At 35.7% G+C, this 21,693-nt stretch overlaps 1 protein-coding gene across 1 annotated transcript in view; it reads left to right on the top strand.

Annotated features, from left to right (window-relative positions):
* Positions 1-18,869, top strand: part of LOC131048042 (superoxide dismutase [Cu-Zn] 4A) — a 70,556-nt gene extending 51,687 nt beyond the window's left edge. The window contains exons 6-7 of the mRNA XM_057981883.2: positions 18,299-18,352; positions 18,454-18,869. Coding sequence (XP_057837866.1) covers positions 18,299-18,352; positions 18,454-18,482 — 83 coding nt within the window. The 3' untranslated portion in view covers positions 18,483-18,869. The remainder of the gene's footprint in view (positions 1-18,298; positions 18,353-18,453) is intronic.
* Positions 18,870-21,693: the final 2,824 nt, after the last annotated feature.

Below are 21,693 nucleotides of genomic sequence, written 5' to 3'. Positions count from 1 at the left end.
TGTATGTGCGAATTCCAGTTGGAGTTCAGCTTGTCTATCATTTTGGAGGTGAGAGATCCTCCCTACTTGGCATCCGCAGTTTCGGTGGGAGTTTCTCCTCACCCTATTCTGCTTTTGTTCGGAGTCTATGTAATTTGTTGTGCGATCATTATCAATATAATTTCTCTTGCATGTGTGAATCTTCATCTAAGTCTCTTGTGTCAGGAATTTGTGCAACATCGAACTGACTAAGTGTCTGGAGGGCATTGAGGGCGAAACTCGGCGGGTATTCACCCACTGTATGGCCCACTACCGTACACCTTGTCTGTACAACCAACACTAAGCGTACGGCCGAGCAACAGACTACCGTACATCCAAACACTCACCGTACGGTTAGGTCATTAATCCACATGCCAAAGGGAGGGTATACTGTATGGACATCACAGGGAGCATACCATACGGTCATCACCGTATAGGAGTAGTGTTTGAAGGGACCGTACGACATACGAAACATCACATTCATCCTAGTGCATCACTAATGGAAAACATTCAATGCGCATTTTAATAAGGAGCATTAGCCAATTTAGATGAGGAGCACTTTTGTCCCCACTTTGTAAGAGGAGTGTTACATCCTTAGACACTATGAGGACAAATATATGAAGTTTCAATAGGTGCACAAACACAAAAAGAAAATTGTGAAATCTTACACCAATGAGTTCCATGACTACTTTGTGTGTTTGTATGAAGATATACTTGAGCACCTCAAAATGATTAAATGATCAATGAACTCTTTCCTTCTATCTACATCAAAATGGAGTTCCTTACATTAACACCGTGGGCTAGTATTTTTGTCATGCATCCGAAATAGAAGCCAAGGCAAAAATGAAATTTGCACAAGAATAAGCCAATGTTAGAGAACAAATTTAGGTTTTTTGTGGTATGCTAGCACATGAATACACATAAGCCACAACAAAACTTTCAAATACCTATCTCAAACCTTAAGCTTCCCAAAATGTCTATGTTGAATAGGGACAAAAGGAAATGAACACAAGGAGATTGGTGATACAATCTACATTGCTCTAGCTCTCACAACGATGTTGACTACCATAAACAACAAATCCTTGTTGCATAGACAACATTGAGTCTTGATGAGATAAAGGTGATTGATCAAGGGGCACAATGCCTAATGCTATCATGTCAGTAGGCACTTTGAGAGAGCCCAAGCGACTTTTCCATATGAAGTGTAGGGTCAATGGACAAATTGCACATATCATCATCAACATGTGTTTTGCACCAAGCCAAAACATGCCTATGCAAAAGCCACAACAAAACTTTTGACTACTTGTGCTAAACACTAAACTTCCCAACATGTTTGTGCCAAAAGGAAGTAGTTGTGAGGAGATCAAGCGTGTAATGTCCATTGCTCTAGCCTCTATATCAATACTAACTATTGCCAACAAAAATCCCTTGTACATGCAACATTAGATCTTTATGAGACAAAGGAGACTAATCAAGAGATGCAATATCTCAACAACCACACTTGTAGGCACTTTGGGAGTCAAAGCAACTTTTCTAGATGAAGTGTTGGGTCAACAAGAAACCTTTGCATGTCATAATCAATAAAACTGTAATATCCCCACTTTGAAATAGAATTTAATAATAAATGATAATAATAAAATTAAAATATAAAATGATATAATTAAATATGATTAATAAAAAATTAATTAAGTTAATGAAAAGTCAAAAGACATGAAAGGAAAAGTTGTGACTCCCTCAACAATGATATATAAAAGGGAGAAGAAAACCTCATTTGAGAGGGGCGGATAATTTGGAAATGAGAAGTGCAGATCTGATTATGAAAGGTTGGGTCCCTTTCAAATGGTAGAAATAATGAAGAGTTACACTCTTTCAAAGGGTGCTAATGGTGAAAGGGTACGTCTCTTGCCAAAGGGCATACATGATGAAGAGGTGTGACCTCTCCCTCAAATTGAGAGATATAAAGGGAAGGAATCAAAAACATCTAGTGACATCACCATTGATAAGATCAGATCAGAATTGTTATCAAGTTATAGGAAGTAACATTTGTGTTCTTTGTGGTATGCCTCCCAATTTGTAGGCGACATCTACAGTGCGAACTCCAACCGCAGGCTACAATTTGCGTACAGTTAAGAAGGGTTAAGAAGTCTTAAGATATATATGTGTGTGGATGTGTGTGCCACACACACACATATATATTAATGTATTTTTATGAATACATATATCTCTAATGATTACTTATATGAATGTAGCAATAAAGATAGGAATCTATTTAGAATATGTATGTATATTTAGGATCATTAGAAAGATTAAAGAATATGTAAATGAAGACGTAAATTATGGAATGGAAAACAGTAATGAATTATAAAATGTAATATTAATGTGATTATATGATGAAGGTTATAGGGAAGAAATTCCCTTAGCCTAATGGAGGGATTATGATAATCCTTGGTAGGCAGTATATACTGAATATCTATATGCATATATATGGCTTGGTTGACTAAGTTCATCCAAGAAGAGACGGATCTAGCCGGTCCCCTTTGAGGACTTGGATGATGGGATGCATCATCCAAGGCAAGGAATTAACATAGGGTCTTCCTTGGATGGATTGGGTGTAAGAGGTTACATCCAAGACCGTAATCGAATTAACCTTCGATTTCCTAGAGGGCTTGGATGTAAGAAATTACATTCCAGACAGGAGTCGAATTAACCTTCGATTTCCAGGAGGGCTTGGATGTAAGAAATTACATTCAAGACAGGAGTCGAATTCACCTTCGACTTCTTGGAGGGCTTGGAACCAAGATGGGTTCCAAGAAGGCGAGTTGCACGACCGCCTAAGGACATACTTTCGTATGGCAATCGTATCCTTTTTATTAGATAAAAGTTGTGATTATGCTAAGTATTTTAAAGTTAGATTGCAATATATATATATATATATATATATATATATATATATATATATATATATATATATATATATATATGTTTGTTGTATTCTAACAATCTATTTTGCAGGTTAATGATCTCTAACTAGTAGGGACATTACAGTGGTATCAGAGAAACGATCCTGCCATCCTGCAAGGTAAAGATGAATCATTGAATCATTCTAGACAATAAGAAAAATTTGACAATACGTGTATTCATGTGTATGCTTTGTGTTTTTCATGTGTATGCTCTTTGTTTTTTTATTCATATTCGTAGATGACTTAGTTTGAGAAAGTTAAAATCTACATTGCTTGAGGACAAGCAAATTTGGGAGGGGTGGACTGTAATATCCCCACTTTGAAATAGAACTTAATAATAAATGATAATAATATCCCCACTTTGAAATAGAATTTAATAATAAATGATAATAATAAAATTAAAATATAAAATGATATAATTAAATATGATTAATAAAAAATTAATTAAGTTAATGAAATGTCAAAAGACATGAAAGGAAAAGTTGTGACTCCCTCAACAATGATATATAAAAGGGTGAAGAAAACCTCATTTGAGAGGGGGGGATAATTTGGAAATGAGAAGTGCAGATCTGATTATGAAAGGTTGGGTCCCTTTCAAATGGTAGAAATAATGAAGAGTTACACTCTTTCAAAGGGTGCTAATGGTGAAAGGGTATGTCTCTTGCCAAAGGGCATACGTGATGAAGAGGTGTGACCTCTCCCTCAAATTGAGAGATATAAAGGGAAGGAATCAAAAGCATCTAGTGGCATCACCATTGATAAGATCAGATCAAAATTGTTATCAAGTTATAGGAAGTAACATTTGTGTTCTTTGTGGTATGCCTCCCAATCTGTAGGCAACATCTACAGTGCGAACTCCAACCGCAGGCTACAATCTGCGTATAGGGAAGAGGGGTTAAGAAGTCTTAAGATATATATGTGTGTGGATGTGTGTGCCACACACACATATATATTAATGCATTTTTATGAATACATATATCTCTAATGATTACTTATATGAATGTAGCAATAAAGATAGGAATCTATTTAGAATATGTATCTATATTTAGGATCATTAGAAAGATTAAAGAATATGTAAATGAAGACGTAAATTATGGAATGGAAAACAGTAATGAATTATAAAATGTAATATTAATGTGATTATATGATGAAGGTTATAGGGAAGAAATTCCCTTAGCCTAATGGAGAGATTATGATAATCCCTGGTAGGCAGTATATACTGAATATCTATATGCATATATATGGCATGGTTGACTAAGTTTATCCAAGAAGAGACAGATTTGACCGGTCCCCTCTGAGGACTTGGATGATGGGATGCATCATCCAAGGCAAGGAATTGACATAGGGTCTTCCTTGGATGGCTTGGGTGTAAGAGGTTACACCCAAGACAGGAATCAAATTAACCTTCAATTTCCTGGAGGGCTTGGATGTAAGAAATTACATTCAAGACAGGAGTCGAATTAACCTTCAATTTCCTGGAGGGCTTGGATGTAAGAAATTACATTCAAGATAGGAGTCGAATTCACCTTCAACTTCCTGGAGGGCTTGGAACCAAGATGGGTTCCAAGAAGGCGAGCTGCACGACCGCCTAAGGACATACTTTCGTATGGCAATCGTATCCTTTTTATTAGATAAAAGTTGTGATTATGTTAAGTAAGTATTTTAAAGTTAGATTGCAATTTAGATTACTTATATATATATATATATATATATGTTTGTTGTATTCTAACAATCTATTTTGCAAGTTAATGATCTCTAACTAGTAGGGACATTACAAAAACAACCAAAAGAACATCATTGTGCATGACGTGATGAAGTGCCTTGGATTCTTTACCAACATGCATCTAAACCCATACTCCTTGGGATCATTACAAGGCAAGGAGATCCAAGTAAATCACTAATTTACTTTCAATTGCGTTGTTAAACCTCTGCTTGACATATTGCTTGGTAGACCCATTGCATATGACCATTTGAGGTGTCTACAATACAAAGGTGCAATTCTTTAAAATTTACATTTTTCTAACAAATATTTCAACGTATGTGAGATTTTGCCACAGTCCAAAATTGCTTTGTTTTCAACAAAATAATGTTGCAAGATCATTGAACACTCTTAAAAGATTGTGCTTCTTATATTTTGCGCAAAAACATTAGTGCAATCAACAAAGCACTCTTACAATGCAGAAGACTGCACCTAATGTTAATAGTAGCAACAACTCAACATAGTGCTATGTCAATATGATGATTTCTTCCCCAATTGCATAGGTCTTCCAACATTGCATAGTACAACACAAAATTGACTTCATTCGCAAATCCCCTTTTTTGTAAATAACTTCCTTTACCACATGTTTGTCTGGTAGAATGATGAAATTTGGCCCCATTTAGGAGCTAATTGATCAAGGAAATATTAGACCAAGTTTCTCCCCTTATGGTAGCTTGATTGTACCCACAAGGATGGTATATGGCCTCTTTGCATTGCCTATCATGCACTCAATAAAATTATTTTGTAAAATAGGTAGGGGAAGAGTACCAATAGCCGTCATAGTTCCAATAGCCACCATCTTATTGTCATAGGGACCCCCCAATAGCCGTCATAGTGAAAACACCATTAATAAATTTGTTTTGTACCAATAGCCGATCCTTTTTTGTAATTTTTTGTTCATAATTGGCCCATTTGTGCACCACTAGTGGAACATTTATGCAAAACTATTGGGACATTTGTCCACAAGTACTGACGATATCTTTAGTTAGGTATCAAGCGACACTTTGAAATGTGTACTTTTTGACCTCTGTGCGCATAACTGATTCCACAACGTGCATCGTTACTATCCAGAAGCCGGATCAATAGCTATAAGCAATTAAGTCGCATACGAAGACAACTAAAAAATAAATCAAAATGCGATGTACCGTTTAGGATCTGTGGATGTGCGAAATTAGCTATGATGGCTACTGGTGCTCTTCCCCTACCCCTTATCATGTATTGACCTTCTCTTGGATTTAACTCCATGTTGTGCACCATTTCACTAAATTCAACCTTAATTTTGGATATTATTAGCCGATAGGCTACTTTATAGGAGGAACTCCCATCAGCAAAATCTCACACATGATATCATTTGCTTTGTCGGTAAATTGTTTCCATTTCGATAAAAAATTCACGTTAGGATTTAGAATGATAGTTTGGGGATTTCATCATGTGCAGTAGCTTCCACAAAAATCTTATGTCCTCCTTTTCATGCATTCCATTTTTTTTTTGGCTACTTAAATGGTGAGAATGGCCTCAACATGTTAGGATTTTAGAACCCCTAGAATTCACTCGAAGGATACTCTTTAGAAGCATCGAAAAAATTTAAATTATCTCTATGCATGCCTAGAGAGAAAAGTTGTTATATATATACAAATATTTTTGAAATAAAATAAAATTAAAAAAATTGGGTAAGGGATTAAGTTCTTAATGAATATATGGATGCATATTTGTACGAGTCCCACTACTTATTAGTTAAAAGATGTTTCATAGAAAGGGAAGGTTTTTTCTTTGATATGATTAATTGGGTCTTATTTTAAAATGTCTATTGTAAAGTAATATTTTAAAAACGATATGTATTATAGGTGTCCTCTTATATTATAGATTAAATTATTTTTATTAAAATTATCAATTAAAGAACATAAATTATAGATCTATTAGTCAAATAAAGTAAATATTAATGAATTGAATTACAATCCTCAATCTAATGTAAATATTAAATAATATTTACCAAAATTAAATAATACGTACCAAGTTTTAATTGTTAAAATTAGGGTTAATTAATTTTATTAAAATTTAAAAAATTAGTTTAAAATTATTATAATAAAAAATGTACAACTATTGGCCTGCTAATGGGCTTTTGAGGGCTAATCCTCATAGGAAGGGTGAAATAAGACAGGAGTGGGATCCGCTAGATAAAGCCTGAACTAAGGTCAATTTTGATGGCGCTTCAAGGGGGAATCTCGGAGTTTCCGGAGTTGGGGTCATAGCCCGGGACGATTGTGGAAACACTCTAGCCATTGGGGCTAAAAGGTTGGCAGATGGGTCGAACAATGAAGCCGAGTGTCAAGCGGCTATAGAAGCCATTCTTCTGGCTAAGAAATTGGGAGTGAAGAAACTCCACTGGAGGGGGACTCTCAAATTGTGGTGAGTGGGATAGATAGAGGTCGTATGGAGGCATGGCAACTGGATAAACACATTAGAAGAATGAATCTCCTTCTTTGTGGGTTTGAAGAATTCAAGGTGCCACATGCTCTCAGGGAAGCAAATGTAGAGGCTGACAAGCTTTCGAATGTGGGAGCAAATGGTTCTTTGGATAGCAACTTTAATTTACTTGAGGACCTTCGAAATATATGTCCTCATGATTTTGGTTGATTTTGCTTAAAATATGGGAAGAGAACTCGAGTTGTGTTTTTGAGCCTGGTGTGGTTTGTTTTTGACACTGGATATGTGGGAAGTGATGTCCCTCGTGGTTTGTGATCTACGATCATGTAGCAAGTTGCATTGGTGGCGTACGAGTGATGATGGAGGCAATCGACGGGATGATCAGGTGATGATGCTTGGTTTGAGGTGCTACGTGTGGAGTAATTATTTCTTGTTGTGGCGCTGGCTATTTTAGGGCCTTGGTTCTTGGTTTCCTGGCAATTTGCAGTTGTTGGTCTTGGCTTTGTTAGTGAGTGCAGGTTTTGGACGAGGGTGAGAGGAAGGATGGAAGCCAATTTCTCTCTGTCTACTGACGGTCAGATGCCAGCATTCTGTGGCCCAATTTCGTGCAATAGGCTGTTGAATGTTTTCAGGGTTGATGGGGATGTGTTTTGGAGGGCCGTGCGTTTGATGGTTGGGGAGGAATTTCTGGTGTCTGATTGCCGCCCTCGAACTAATCTGGACATCTCGTTGTTGTTCATTGTGTTGGCCTTGACGGTGGGTGGGTCGACGGAGGAGCTGCAACGGGTAACGTCCTTGGTGCTGCGGCCTAAATGGTCAGGCGGGTTGGAAGATGTGGTGGCTTGTGCAGAAATTGGCAAAGGTTTGAAGATGTTGCAAGAACCGTGGCGGAGGATTGGTTTGGAAATGGGGGATGTGCAGCCGTTTGTGATCTGGTCGGCTTCTCAACCTGTGGAAATCCAGCTAGAGGATGCAAGAAAGGGGTGGAGGGATGTTGTGAATTTTGTGCGAGAATTGGGACCGGCGGAAAGAGCAAAAATATGTGGTAAGAAGACCCCAATAAGGTCGGAGGCTCCATTGGATGAAGACGGGCGGCCACTGATCCGTCATCAGAGTTCTCAGAAGCATGCGAAGGTGGTGGAGTGTAGTTCGCTTCGAGATGGCAGGCCGGGAACCATGCCAGGTGGGAGGGAGACTCATGTGGCAGGCCCCAGCTAGGGCATTTCGAATTTCTCAAGGGAAGAGGCCCTGGGATGGTTTCGTTAGGCAGGTCCCTTGGGTTTGTCAGGTTTTGGGTGGGGAAGTATGTTTGTATGGTTTGTTTTTTGAAGTGGTAGGACTTGTAGGTCCGGTGTCTTTCTCGTGTTCTGATGGTTTTGTAGGGGTGAGACCCCATGTAGTGGTAGGCTGTTGGACAACTTTATGGATGTAATGTTTCCTTTTTAAGCAATATAATATCTTGGTTATCGATAAAAAATAAATAAAAATGTACAACTATTTTAAATTTTAAAAATATATAATATTTTATATATTCATCTTTACAATATTTGAATTGTCTTATTATTTTATTTTTTACAAATAATAATTTAAATTATTATCTTTTTAATATAAACTTCACATGTTTTAGTTTAAAAAAAAAAAAATTAATAATAGTTGTTATTCTATTGTAACAAAATTTGTCTTGATTTTTAATTTTTATTTGATTATATTTTGTAAGATATTTTTTCCATTCTACCATATTGTTTGTTGTCATTTTAAAAAGCTTTATTTTTATATGCTATATTTAATAAAACTATAAAATTAAAAAATAATTATTAAATTTTTTAAAAATTTAAATGATTTAAAAATTATTTTGCAATAAAAGTTAATTAAATTATTTTATTACCATGAATTAAATTACAATCCTCAATCTAATTTAAATATTAAATAATATACACCAAAATTAAATGATATATACCATCTTTTAATTGTAGTTAGGGTTAGGATTAGCTTAAGTTTAGGGTTAGAGGTTGGTTAAAAGTAAGGTTTCAATTATAAGATAAAGCTTAGATTAGGGTGAGGGTTAGTATCAGGGTTCAATTACAGTTAGTGTTATTTAAATTTAAATTATCATAATAAGATAGTAAAATAATACTTTTTAGTTTAAAATTATTATAAAATGTTATAACATTTTTTTATTTAAAATATATCACACACAACATACAACTATTTTAAATCATGTAAATATATAATATTTTACTTTTTTTTAGTACAATTATTTTATGTTCATCTTTACAATGTTTGAATTATTTTATTTTTTATAAACAATAATTTAGACTATTATCTTCTAAATATAAACTTTATGAAATTTAGTTTAAAAATTAAATAGTAGGGTTAGAGAGTGTTAGGGTTAGGATTCAATTAGTATTAAGGTTAGGGTTAGCATTAGGGTTCAATTAGTATTGAAGTTGGTGTTCCTAAGATCTAAATTAGGATTAGAGATAGTGTTAGGGTTAGGTTTCAATTAGTATTGAGGTTAGGGTTAGTATTAAGTAGAGTTAATGTGTATCATATTAGGGTTATGATGTAATTAAGATTATGGTTCTCTTTACAATCCTAATTATGATCATAATATTAACTTTAATTCTAACCCTAACCTAAACACTAACTTTAATCCTAACAAAGAGGGCATATCAATGATCAAGATTGGTACTATTCAATGTAATCTATTTCATAAATTAATCGTTTCCTTATATTCCAAAAAAGCTATGGTGTATACTGAAGGTTCGTAGGGGACTTATGAGTAGGATCTGGCTTGTTGATATTACTAATGGCATAACCATTGCACCTTTTTTTGGTGCAAGCGCTAGTTAGATTCTAGTGCAATCTGAAGACATTTGGAAGACCACATTCAAAAGATAGAAAGGACTCTATGAGTGGATGGTTATGCCTTTTGGCTTGACTTATGCTCCTACAACATTCATGCACTTGGTGAATGACATCTTGCATGCTTTTTCCAACTCTTTCGTCATTGTTTACTTGGATGACTTACTCATCTTCAACAAGACTTGGAAGGAACACATGGATCACATTTTACAAGTGTTGTAAACACTACATGAACATAAGTTACAAGCTAATATTAGTAAGCGCCCTTTGGCACCATAGAAATCTTACCTTGGCTACATCATCAGCTAGTTTAGCATCCATGTCAATTTGGAAAAGATCAAAGTGATTCAATATTGGCAAATATCTTGCAACTTTATTGATAGCTTTCTCCAAGTCACTAATTTCTATTTCAGGTTTTTCTTGAGGTTTTAACATGTTATTTGCCCCTTAACTAGATAATATGTGCCAAATCATTATTCTAGTGGACCCTTGAGCCTCACCTTCAAAGAGCTCAAGCAACACCTTTGTTTTGTGTCAAACATTGTCCACTCCTATAAGATTCAGACCAACACATTATATGATGTGCTTGAAGCTCTCCTTCTTTAGCATGGACATTCATTGCCTATCACTCCAAAAAATTCAGCAACATCGTGTGTAGATACTCTATTTATGAAAAGGAATTCTACACCATTATCCAAGAAGTTAAGCAATGGTTCCATTACATCCTCAACAAAGAGACTACCATTTGTTGCAATAATCAACCATTGGAATTCCTATACACACGAGCCAAGTTGGAGACTTTGTGGCATATGAAGTGGATGAATTACCTTCAACATTTATACCTAGTGATCAAGCATATGAAGGGTACAACAACAACGCCACAAATTGCCTTATTTGTCAATCAATCCTTGCAGTCATCACCATGGTAGACTTGCTTGGTCACAACTTTGTTGATTGGGTGCCACTTTAGTCAACTATGGATTTTGCATAGATCTACGTTGCACTTGTGCAAGGTGCTGGTAAACAGATTTGTCACTATGAATTTATCTTCAAAATTGACCTTGTTCACCCAAAAAGCAGTGACAACCATTCCAACAGTTGGAGAGATCGTGGTGAGGCCACAATCTTCCTCTGTGTTTAAGAGGGGAAGCTCCCTTGTATGATGGGGGTATTTGGTATTTTTTTGTACTTTTAACTTGAAAGTACATAAAGGAGAAAGCATAAAACTAAAGTGAAATAAAAATAGAAATCCCAACAATAGACATACGAATATAAATTGAACTTTCCCAGCTGATAACAAATTACAAGGGGAGTTTATAACATAAAAAGTTTAGCCATGAGATGATGATAAAGAAGAATGACAAATCTCAACATATGAAGAGATAAGATACTCCAACACATTCAAACTGAGATACCAAAGGTTGCTTGTGTATCATCACATCAATTGTACGGATCACATATGCATAAAAAGACTACCAATTTGACATACAAGAAATCAGCAACGATAACACATGAATTCATTTAGAACACACGAACTAAGATGTACTCTTCATTGTCCTTTTGGAAATATACAAGTCCAAAATCCTTTCTATACATAGTGCAAATCAAAATGTCATTACAAGTTTCGTGTAAAATTTCAGCAGCGTTTTCCCTCTATAAAAGTCCCCCCTTTTACAAATGAATTGGCTTTGTATTTATAGGCTTTCTGAATAACTACCTCATAACTACTTTGGATAACTACCATTTTGAAGACAAGTTAGGATTTACCTAAGTTTTACAAACATTAGATCCAAATTATAACTTAGTTACATCAAGTGGCATAAGTCACTTTTACAAAATGAGAACTTGAGACATGTGACTTTGGAGGAGATGAGATTTTTCATCTTGTCGAGGTAGTTTGCAATCTTTGTGTATTTTGCCTCTAATACTTTTGGAGACCTCCTTGAAATTGACCATTGTCTGCACTTTTCCTCTTTGTTGCACAACACAAAACTGGTGAACATTTCACTTTACATTTCAAATCCTACAACCTTTGACATAGCCAATGCTCTTTGACTTTCCAGCATGTGTAATGTCATTTCATCATGAATCTCAATAACTTTACATCAACATACACATTAGAATACCTAGTTTTGAGAGATTTTCACTGAATAACAAACCCATATCCCTCACTACTTTCAAATGTTAAGAAATGATGCCCACTGTTAATAACCAAAGCTGAAAAATAAACCCTTAGGCTTTGATAGATGTCCACGCTCCGTACCAGAGGTTAATGTCTCTACAAGCCGCCCTAGCAAGACAAAATAAGTGGAATCTAGATATACACCAATCAACCATGTATGCATGAATGTTTCTAAAGTCTTTTCACCAAATCTATTATATGCATAGCCATTGGTGCAGCTGAAAAAAAAATATCGACAAAGATCATAGAATACGGCTTCGAATCTTGCAAATTGCACTTAAACACATTTCAACAACTCCATTTGGTACATATCATCACATTTTACGCGATGACCTCTCTTTGAGGCACTCTATCAAACATTTCACACACCTTGTTTTATCCTTCCATATTTTGCATGCATGTATCCAAAACCGATTTGGGAACTTCCCATTTTGTGCTGGCAAATAGAATGTTGGCAAAGGTTGTTGCATGGTGGTTTTACGCCCGTGACTTTGTATTTGTATCTGATTGAAAGTTTCGAAAGTGTTTTCACCAAGTTCATTTAGTGCATGTTCTATTTCAAGGCTTCGAACACCATCAAGCCATATGCCTTATCTATGCTTCCACATTTTCCATTCATGTTCGCTGTGGCAATTGGAACTCTAATATTTGACAAAAACCCTCCATACATTATGTTCTGATGAATGTTTATGACCTGTTCCAAAGCTCGCGTTTTGGCTCAAGAAGGAAGGATGCCAGCAAAGGTTGTGAAATTTGGCTTTACACCCACTGCTTGCATTTGCTCGAGGGCTTCTACAAACTGTTTTAACAAATGCATTTTGTACACAACTTGCAATCTTCGCATTCTAGGAGAAAACATCTCTTTAATGCATTATATTAGACATTTCATGTGCCATGAAGATTATCCATTTTATTTGAATACTGCAATCACGGTGTACCATGAGACAACATTTTTTTGTATTAAGTATCATAGAATCACAAAGCTCATTTTTTCTCATTCGAGCATCCACGTTACAAACTTATTACAAATACCAGCTCCTTTCGAGCACCAAACTAGAAACAACAATTGGAAGACCAAGGGTCACAACTTAGAAATCCACTTTAAACAATGAGACAAATACAACCAATGGAAGACCAAGAGTCACAACTTAGAATTCTACACAAAGGTGTCCCTCATGGGAGTTGAACTTGGGTCTCCACATTGAGAACTCAATGCTTTAACCAACTAAGCTCAACCCCTAGGACAAGACGACATTGTTTTGAGACATCTTGTCAAACAGTTCACGTGCATTGTCTATGCTACCATATTTTGCATAAATATCTACCAGTATAATTGCTGCCACATCTGAGACCATATACTAAAGGAGATGAGTAAGTCGGTGTGGCTAATCTACCGAGAAAAGCATCAATTCTGGAGGGATTCAAATAGAACATTCAACTAGATCCGCCGACAGGCAGTCTTGAGAGTTTTTAGTGGCCTTGAACAGGCACATCTGAAGCATCTCCTCAATCCAATTCATCTCGAGCTAGTTTTCTCCTCAATCCTTATGGTTAAAACTTAAAACAACTCAAGTGGAGCCCGAACCCAAGCCACCTCCATCAAATTTTCATTGTCCTGTGAAAAAGGTTAGGAATGCTCCAAAACGAAGCATTTCTAACCTTTACATGTAACTCATAAAGCGGGCCCACACAAGGTTAGAAAGGAAGGTTAGAGATGCTCCATTTTGGAGCAATCCTAACCTCTTCTTTTTGAGGTTATAAATTTGGGTTAGGAATGCTCGAAAACGGAGCATTCTTAACCTTAATCTCTCAAAGGTTATGATTTTGACTTTTGGAGCCGTTGACCACGAAGTGGGAGAAAGGGAGATGAAAGGTATTTTTAAATAACTTTTCCCCCGAAATGATCACGATAGGAAATATATAGAAACCAATTTAAAATATTAAATTATTTTTGAAAAATAATTTAAATATTTCCCATTAAAATTTAATACCCAAATTTAGGAAAAATGGCCATAACTTTTAAATGGTAAGGAGTTAGGCTCTGAAATTTGAAACATGGTTTCAAGGTAGGAAAATGAGCATATAATTTGGTCCTCATGAAAAAACCTAAGGTGAGGGATTTTAATTTTTTTAAAGCGAGGGACATCAAATTTGAAAATTTAAAATATTGCAAACTGTGAAGTGGGTTTAGACAAAAATTAGTCATATGGCACAAAATGATGCTTAGGACATGTTCACAAAGAGATTTTCCTCATTTCCTTGTAATTTTCAAAACTCATCCATTTTTCACATTTTGACCGACATATTTATGATTGGTCACAATGTGGATTAAAATTGACAACGTTAGATCATATGCTCACTCATTTTGCAGAGACACATATTTGATCCTTCATACAACATTAGGACCAATTCAAAGTTCAAATTTTGGGTATTTCAAATGTGGGACAACACAAGGACATAGGTTGGCAACTTCTATTTGTTCAATGAGCTGCTTTACAAGCTTAAGACATTTTCACGTTCCCACAAGCATGTTGCAAAAATGCCTGATTGTAGGAGTGAATTACTCTAAGATGGTATATCACTTTGGCATCACCAAAATACTTACCTCACAAGCTAATTTTTTATTGGCCTCACGTGCGCGTTGACATTGAGCACCACACGAAGTCACGCATATCCTATGGCTTTTGCAAGCTTGCCAACATGCAACAACACATTAGAGCTCTACACTCCTTTAATATATTACATTGCCTGTAGGAGTCAATTAATATGGATTTCCTTAGTAGCCTTCCAACCACCAAGCACTAGAGCAACTTTTTGGTTGTCATGGTTGACATGTTCTCCAAAACGGTCATCATGGTTGCTTGCAAGAAGGCAATCTTCGTGCTTGACATCATGCACATCTTCAATTATTTGTCGATTCACTTTGGGCTTTTGATGTCCATTGTTTTCGACAACTGACTCAAGACTCATGTTATGTCTAGATCTATAAATCACCCCAATATAGATAAAGGGAACTCAGCTGGAACTATTTCGTAGGCAGATTCTACACGTAACATGCCCCAGCAGGGTGGGGAATGGCCAGAAAACCATACTATTGGGAGGGGATTATAGTAGTATTCTCTTGGCCAAAAGCACTCTCCCATTCCTCTAACTAAGATAGTAGGGGCCCTTTGTGTCATATGTAATGAAAAATCAACACTTTTTGGCAAACTCTTTGAACTATGTTGGACACGCAATTGGACCATTCTAGTCTTCCATCCTTAGATTGATGGTCAAACAAAGGTGGTCAACTTCATATTAAGATGCCTCTTATGCATTTACAATTGTCATATTTGTGCACTTAGGAGGACAACCTACCATATATCCAATGCCTACAACAAAGTTTTTCATAATTAAATGAGACATTGTCCTTTCTAGACATGTCTAGGATTCCAACCAACGACACCCCTTGAGATCTCCTATTGCATAGCATCAACATCCAAGATGCATGCATCAAAGTGGGAAGTGGATAAAACTCAACACTTCATTCAATGCGTTTAGTACGTGCATCATCAAGTATAATGGATCGTTCTATACCAACAATGAAAGTACAAAGAGCACTATGATGCTCATCGTGTGCCACACTTTTCAGGTCAATGACAAAGTCTAGTTGCATCTCTAGAAAGGATGCTTCAAGGGCCTTAATTGCAAGATCAAGCCACTATATTATGGCCCTTAGTCCTTACACCATCTTGCATGCAGCTAGAAAGAATGCCTTCCCACGGTACTTGGGCCTACATCTTGTCTTCAATTTGGAATTGCTCAAATCATACATTCCTTCACTTCTGGAGCCAACACAATCTCAACATCCTACAAATTTGGATCCTGCTCATGTCAATCTAGTTGTGATGATTATGAGATCATGGCACCAGAATGACTCATACAATGGGGATCATTCTGTTGCTTTTCAAGAAGGGGAAAATGATCTGAGTGCAACCTGCAACCTTAGTCTTTTCCATTCCCTTCAGTAGGACCACTTGTGTGCTTATCTTCATTCAATGTGTGCCATACAATACCTGTGCACCTATGAACAACATTGTCTTCACGTGCCATTGTGCAACACTACTTGCATGCAGATTAGCTTTGCACATGGCTGCAAATGCCGATATTCTGCAAGACTATATGAGTGAGACACATGGGGCATTCATATCCACGTGAAATGCTACTATATGTGTCCAAAACATAGTTGCACATACACCACATGTTCATGTCAAGCAAATGGCACCATATGAGTTTGACACTTATCATCACCTTGTGATAGAGCACACCATATGTGCACAACACTTGTCAGCATATTGTGAAGGCTTAGTTGATGGCCCATTTGTATAAATACCTGCATAGTACAAGGTACAGACAGAACGTACCAGCATCTTTGTTGTACACATGTTGTACATATCTTCTCCAATATAGAATTTCCCTTTCAAACTCCCCTGTGCCTATTGAATATGCATTTGCATTCTAGCTTAGTGTTTCACTTGCATATTCTGTAAACTCGTAGATTACCAGCTAATTTGCAGGTTTGCCCACCAAGCCACCTAGGAATTGGATCAATAGGCACATGTACATTTCCTTCACAACATTTTTCCTTATGTTCCGGATTTCATCTTTAGTGGCATCCACTTTATGAGATCTGTTTCTCTTTTTCTCCTCTTTATAAGATTCTTCAAATTGACACAGGCATGGCATAGCCAATGTAGGCCATTTTTGAGACCTATTTGCATCCTGAAGAAGTATAAATGTTTCATGACAGCACTCCACACTCCTCATCAACTACATTCTATTCTGATCGTCTTAGGGTTGCACCACATCTGATATCAGCAATCCTAACCAGTGTGAACTAGTCTTGGATTTGGTAACTTCCTTGGGAAAGATCTTTGACTATTGTTAATGCCTAAGGTGGAAACATGTGAAATGAGTTACTTCTGTTTAAAATTTTAATGTGTTTTAAAACCCCCTTATAGATTCTTTTACAGATTTGATGCATTAATGACAATGATAGCTATCAATCATAGTTGTTTAAATGTTGGCAGGACAGTTTCCATGAAGGCTGACATGGTACACATGCTGAAATATAATCTGTTTGATTGAAATATGATATTCTCACCTGTTACACCATAAATTAAGTATTTGCTTCGTTGTGCCATGATAAATATGTAATTTAAAATGACTCTATGCCCTGTGTTACACGTATCTAGAATGGATTTATGATGAAAATTTGACTGTATGCTGGTAAATGCATGAGAAGCCTTAGAAGCTTTATCTGAATTTTTGGTATGGAAGAAGTGAAGGAAAATCCATGTCTGTTTCTGATGGCATAATGGATTATAGAGATCTAAGAAGTACCTATGAGACCTCTTTTAGGCTAGGATATAAGCTTGAGTATTGTAGGCAAACCTTGAAGAAGATTCTATAATTTTGCATTAGATAAATTCTAGGTACTTCAGACAGTCATAACAAGACAAAAGCATAACCATCCTAGCAGTGCACCTTATGTTTTGGCTCAATCCATAGTGAAACAATATACTTTGCTCATAAATAGAGTGATAAATTTACATCTTGAACTATTCTAATTCTTTTTAATCGTCTAAAGTTTAAACAAACTCATTTGTATCTCATTCAATATTAGCAATTTAGTTTGTGCTAATGTAGTAGTCATTGATGTAGTTTGTTGTTTCATAGCAATGTGCTAGTGGGTCCAGCTAGAGTCTGGTTCTTGTGTTTGATAGAATTGCTTGTATTGTAAAAGTGGGATGATGATTAAAATTTTAGTATTCTGTGCACATCATTGTTTGGGCTAGTTCCCTTTTCAACTAACAAGAATAATTAATGATGTAGAAATATACTTATTGTTGTGGTATTTCTGGTAAGTTCCATATGGGTAATCATAATGCTCAATTAGCTATGTAGCTTATTATATGCAAATATTATAGTTTTATGATTTAATAATCTTTGAAACCCTTAAAGTTTGTAGAAATTTGCGTATGTGGTTTCCCCTCAGTGTGCATTATGTGTATGTGAGTATTTAAGTTAAACTATAATTTTCTATTTCAGGTGGACACAAATTGAGCAAATCAACAGGAAATGCTGGTGGCAGGATTGCATGTGGTGTGCCTTATATATATCATACTGTTTTGCAAAAGTATTTTCATTCTAATCAAATCTGAAACTCAATGTGATTTTCTCTCTGCTGTTATTATGTTATGTAGGGGTGATCGGTATTCAATCAGCAGTCTAACGTGACAAGTTTCAGATTGGTATTATCAGTGTAAATATTCTTGGCAGCGGTTATATGATTGATACCACAATGAAGATTGGCAAGCTGACGAGTTCCATTTAGTCATAAATTATAATAAACAGAAGAAGTTCAACAATTACTTGTGCCATCAATTATAATTTATGTCTGTTTGTTGGTTAATAACATTGCTGTTGTATCGTGTTGATGATTATTGTTTAGTGAAGACTGAGAACTTTGATTATCAAATCTGAGTCTTAACAGTAGTGTTTTATGGAACACAAGATAATTGACTTAATGCCTCAAAGGGAGCTTTTAGAACCTATTGCTACGAAGGGAGTTCCCTCACATATTCAGATTCATTTTTAGGAGATGGTTATGTTCATGTGATTGGAGATGTTGATCCTTGGTTCAGAGTATGCATGGTATCGCATCTTGGTTTACTATTGATTCTAGCTTAGAGTTTCGACATGATACTATTTCTCTTGAGACCAGGATGTACGCATTGTTGTAAATGATCTTTTAGGAGATGTTAGATCATGATGTCATGGTTTAGTTCTTGATTTAGATTGTGAGGCTTTAATGGTCTTGGAGTGAATCATGATGACTTGATTATCTTAGAGTAGCATTCTCATTCCCCACTCTTTGTATACTTGATGGTTTTATCTTCTAATAGGTATTGTCCATCCTATTTTCATATGCATTTGTCTTTAGGCTTTATCTTCTCATTGTTATAGATCTTGAGCTATGTATAGTTAGTTCTGGAGGGTTCATTTGAGGGATATTTGGCATGACTATCTCCTTGTGCATATGAGTTATATTATGATGCCATTGATGAGGATCATAGGAGATGTTTATTGGGTTGATTTCCTTGTTTGAAAATGGATACTTTGAGTTTGATCTTCCTTGGTTATAGAAGCATACATGTGCATTGATATTTCATTATACATATGTTGCATTTGATCTATGAGATCGAGTGATTGAGAGTTGTTGATACTTTCCATTTGGGGTTGTAAGTAGATCATACTTGAAACAACATGGCACTTTGAGGTGTTGGTAGAAGGACATCTTATGGTTTACAAGTTTTCTCTCTTCTTTATATGGTTACTTCTTGGTGGTTCGTGTTCATCTGATTTGGAAGAGTTATGGTGACATTGTGAGAGAGCATGTAGTTGTTTATGTTTTATGTGTTGATCATCATGTTTGTTCTTAGTACTACATAGGTTTGATCATTTTCCACACCTTGGTATGATTGTTGATTGGCAGACTTGATACGTCCTAATCTTTCAAATTTGGCATTACCCATGTAGTGGGAGTCCTTGGTTGTGTGTGTTCTTCATTAATGGTTATATACAAGGAGCTTGTGATTGTAGTTTATGGGTTGCATGTATTATCGACATTATCTTATTGATGTTATTGATATCTAGAAGGTATGGATGGTTGGATGTATTTGTTAGAAAAATGGTGTCTCTTCCTTGCATTTACATAAGGTTACTATTTGTGGTAAGTTTACATTTGAGTATGAATTGGTTTGAATTTTTTTCCAAAGCTACAGATTGGCTAAATAAGCATGTCAATAAATTTTTGTTGCAAGATCATGTCTAGATTTGTAGATATTAAAGTTTTGTTTTTGAAAGTTACAAACGAAAGTTTTGAAGTCAATTTTGAAGGTCTTGGAGGCTTTGAAACAACTTGAAAATGGCCATAACCGACGTAGTGGGTTATAGCTTGATAGAACACTTCACAAGCTTTTTGAAACTTCAAATGGTTTGTCAATAAGACACCCCAGTTCAAAAGTTGGGTCTCCTAAAATAGTATAAAAACGTGTTGGACGCTCAAATGAGTTGTAAAAGGGGCTTACACATGTTGGTGTGATTTTTGGCACATAATAGGGCATCTTAGATTGGAAATAAGTTGGGCACCACTTTTTGGGTGATTTTAGCTTATGGTTTTGTAATATCATTTGATAGTTTCATGTTTTGTATCTCTTATATATTAGATGTGTGAGATGGAGGTTGTGTAAATCTTATAACTATTGAGTTACCTTCAGATCTGTAATTGGGGATACCCATGTGAGAAGTTTGCTCTACAAATATATTGTATTATGTTGATTTCTAAATAATAGTTGGGTGGTTTTTGAGTGTGGGTTTTTCTACATGATATATCTTGTGTTTATTGTTAATATGTTTGCATGTTGTATATCTCACTTTGTATGTGTTTCTTATTTTGTAACAACTTAAGCTTTGCAGGAAAATTTGCATTAGCCCTCATTAGATTAGTGTTAGGAAGTGTTTTCTGCATCTTAGCTCCCTTATAGTATTAGCATTTGTTGTGGGCGATATTTTAAATCATGTGGGTTTTGTACCTTTTATAATAACTTGGAGCATTTGTTATCACATGAATTTGATTATTTTGTTCTTTGGATTAGAGCATCTTCACCTTTGCATGTCCCGTTTCTTCCATAGGTGGCCTGCTAAAGCTTGAGAATATTTATTGCTTGAGATGGTGGTCATTTTGGTTTTATTGTAGGTATCCTAGTGGAGTATGAGAGCATGCTATAGATTTATGTGATTTCATGTATGGCTATGAGGTATTTCATTTATTGACCTTTATGCAATGTATACAAGTGGGAGAAAGTTAGGAATAATATTTGATGATTTTAATATTTTAGATTAAATGGGATACTTTGTGGTGCATCTAGGAGGTGTGTTTAATTGCATTAGATATTTATTTGGGGCACTTGTAAAAGTATGTAACATCAGGATAGCTATTTTATGTGTGGGAAACAGAGAAAAATTAATTATCATTTGGGGAAAGATATTTAATATTGTACAAACTTAACACTTAAAAGCAAATTTGGGGTCAATATTTTGTGACTTAAGCATGGGATGGTGTTGTTGGATTCAAGTTACATACATGTTCACCCATTTGGATGGGTGATGGAGAATTCAAGAAGGATGAGATATCATGAAATGGATTCACTATTCCTAGAATTATGAAAGCAAAAACAATGTTATTATTACACAAATACTAATATATCATGGATCTAGGAAGGATCAATAAAAATGTTGACTTGCAATGGTTACATCCTATTGAGGAGTTAACTACGAATTTTGAGGAATTATCCAATAGGTAAGATAGTTCACTATCATAGTGTTTGATTGTATGAAACTAAATCCTACATCTCTAATGTTGCATCCAAATGGGATAATTT

Source organism: Cryptomeria japonica, chromosome 6 (genome assembly GCF_030272615.1).
Source record: "Cryptomeria japonica chromosome 6, Sugi_1.0, whole genome shotgun sequence".
NCBI lineage: Eukaryota > Viridiplantae > Streptophyta > Pinopsida > Cupressales > Cupressaceae > Cryptomeria > Cryptomeria japonica.
Note: the sequence above shows the minus strand (reverse complement) of the source record. Positions and strands in the feature narration are given on the sequence as shown.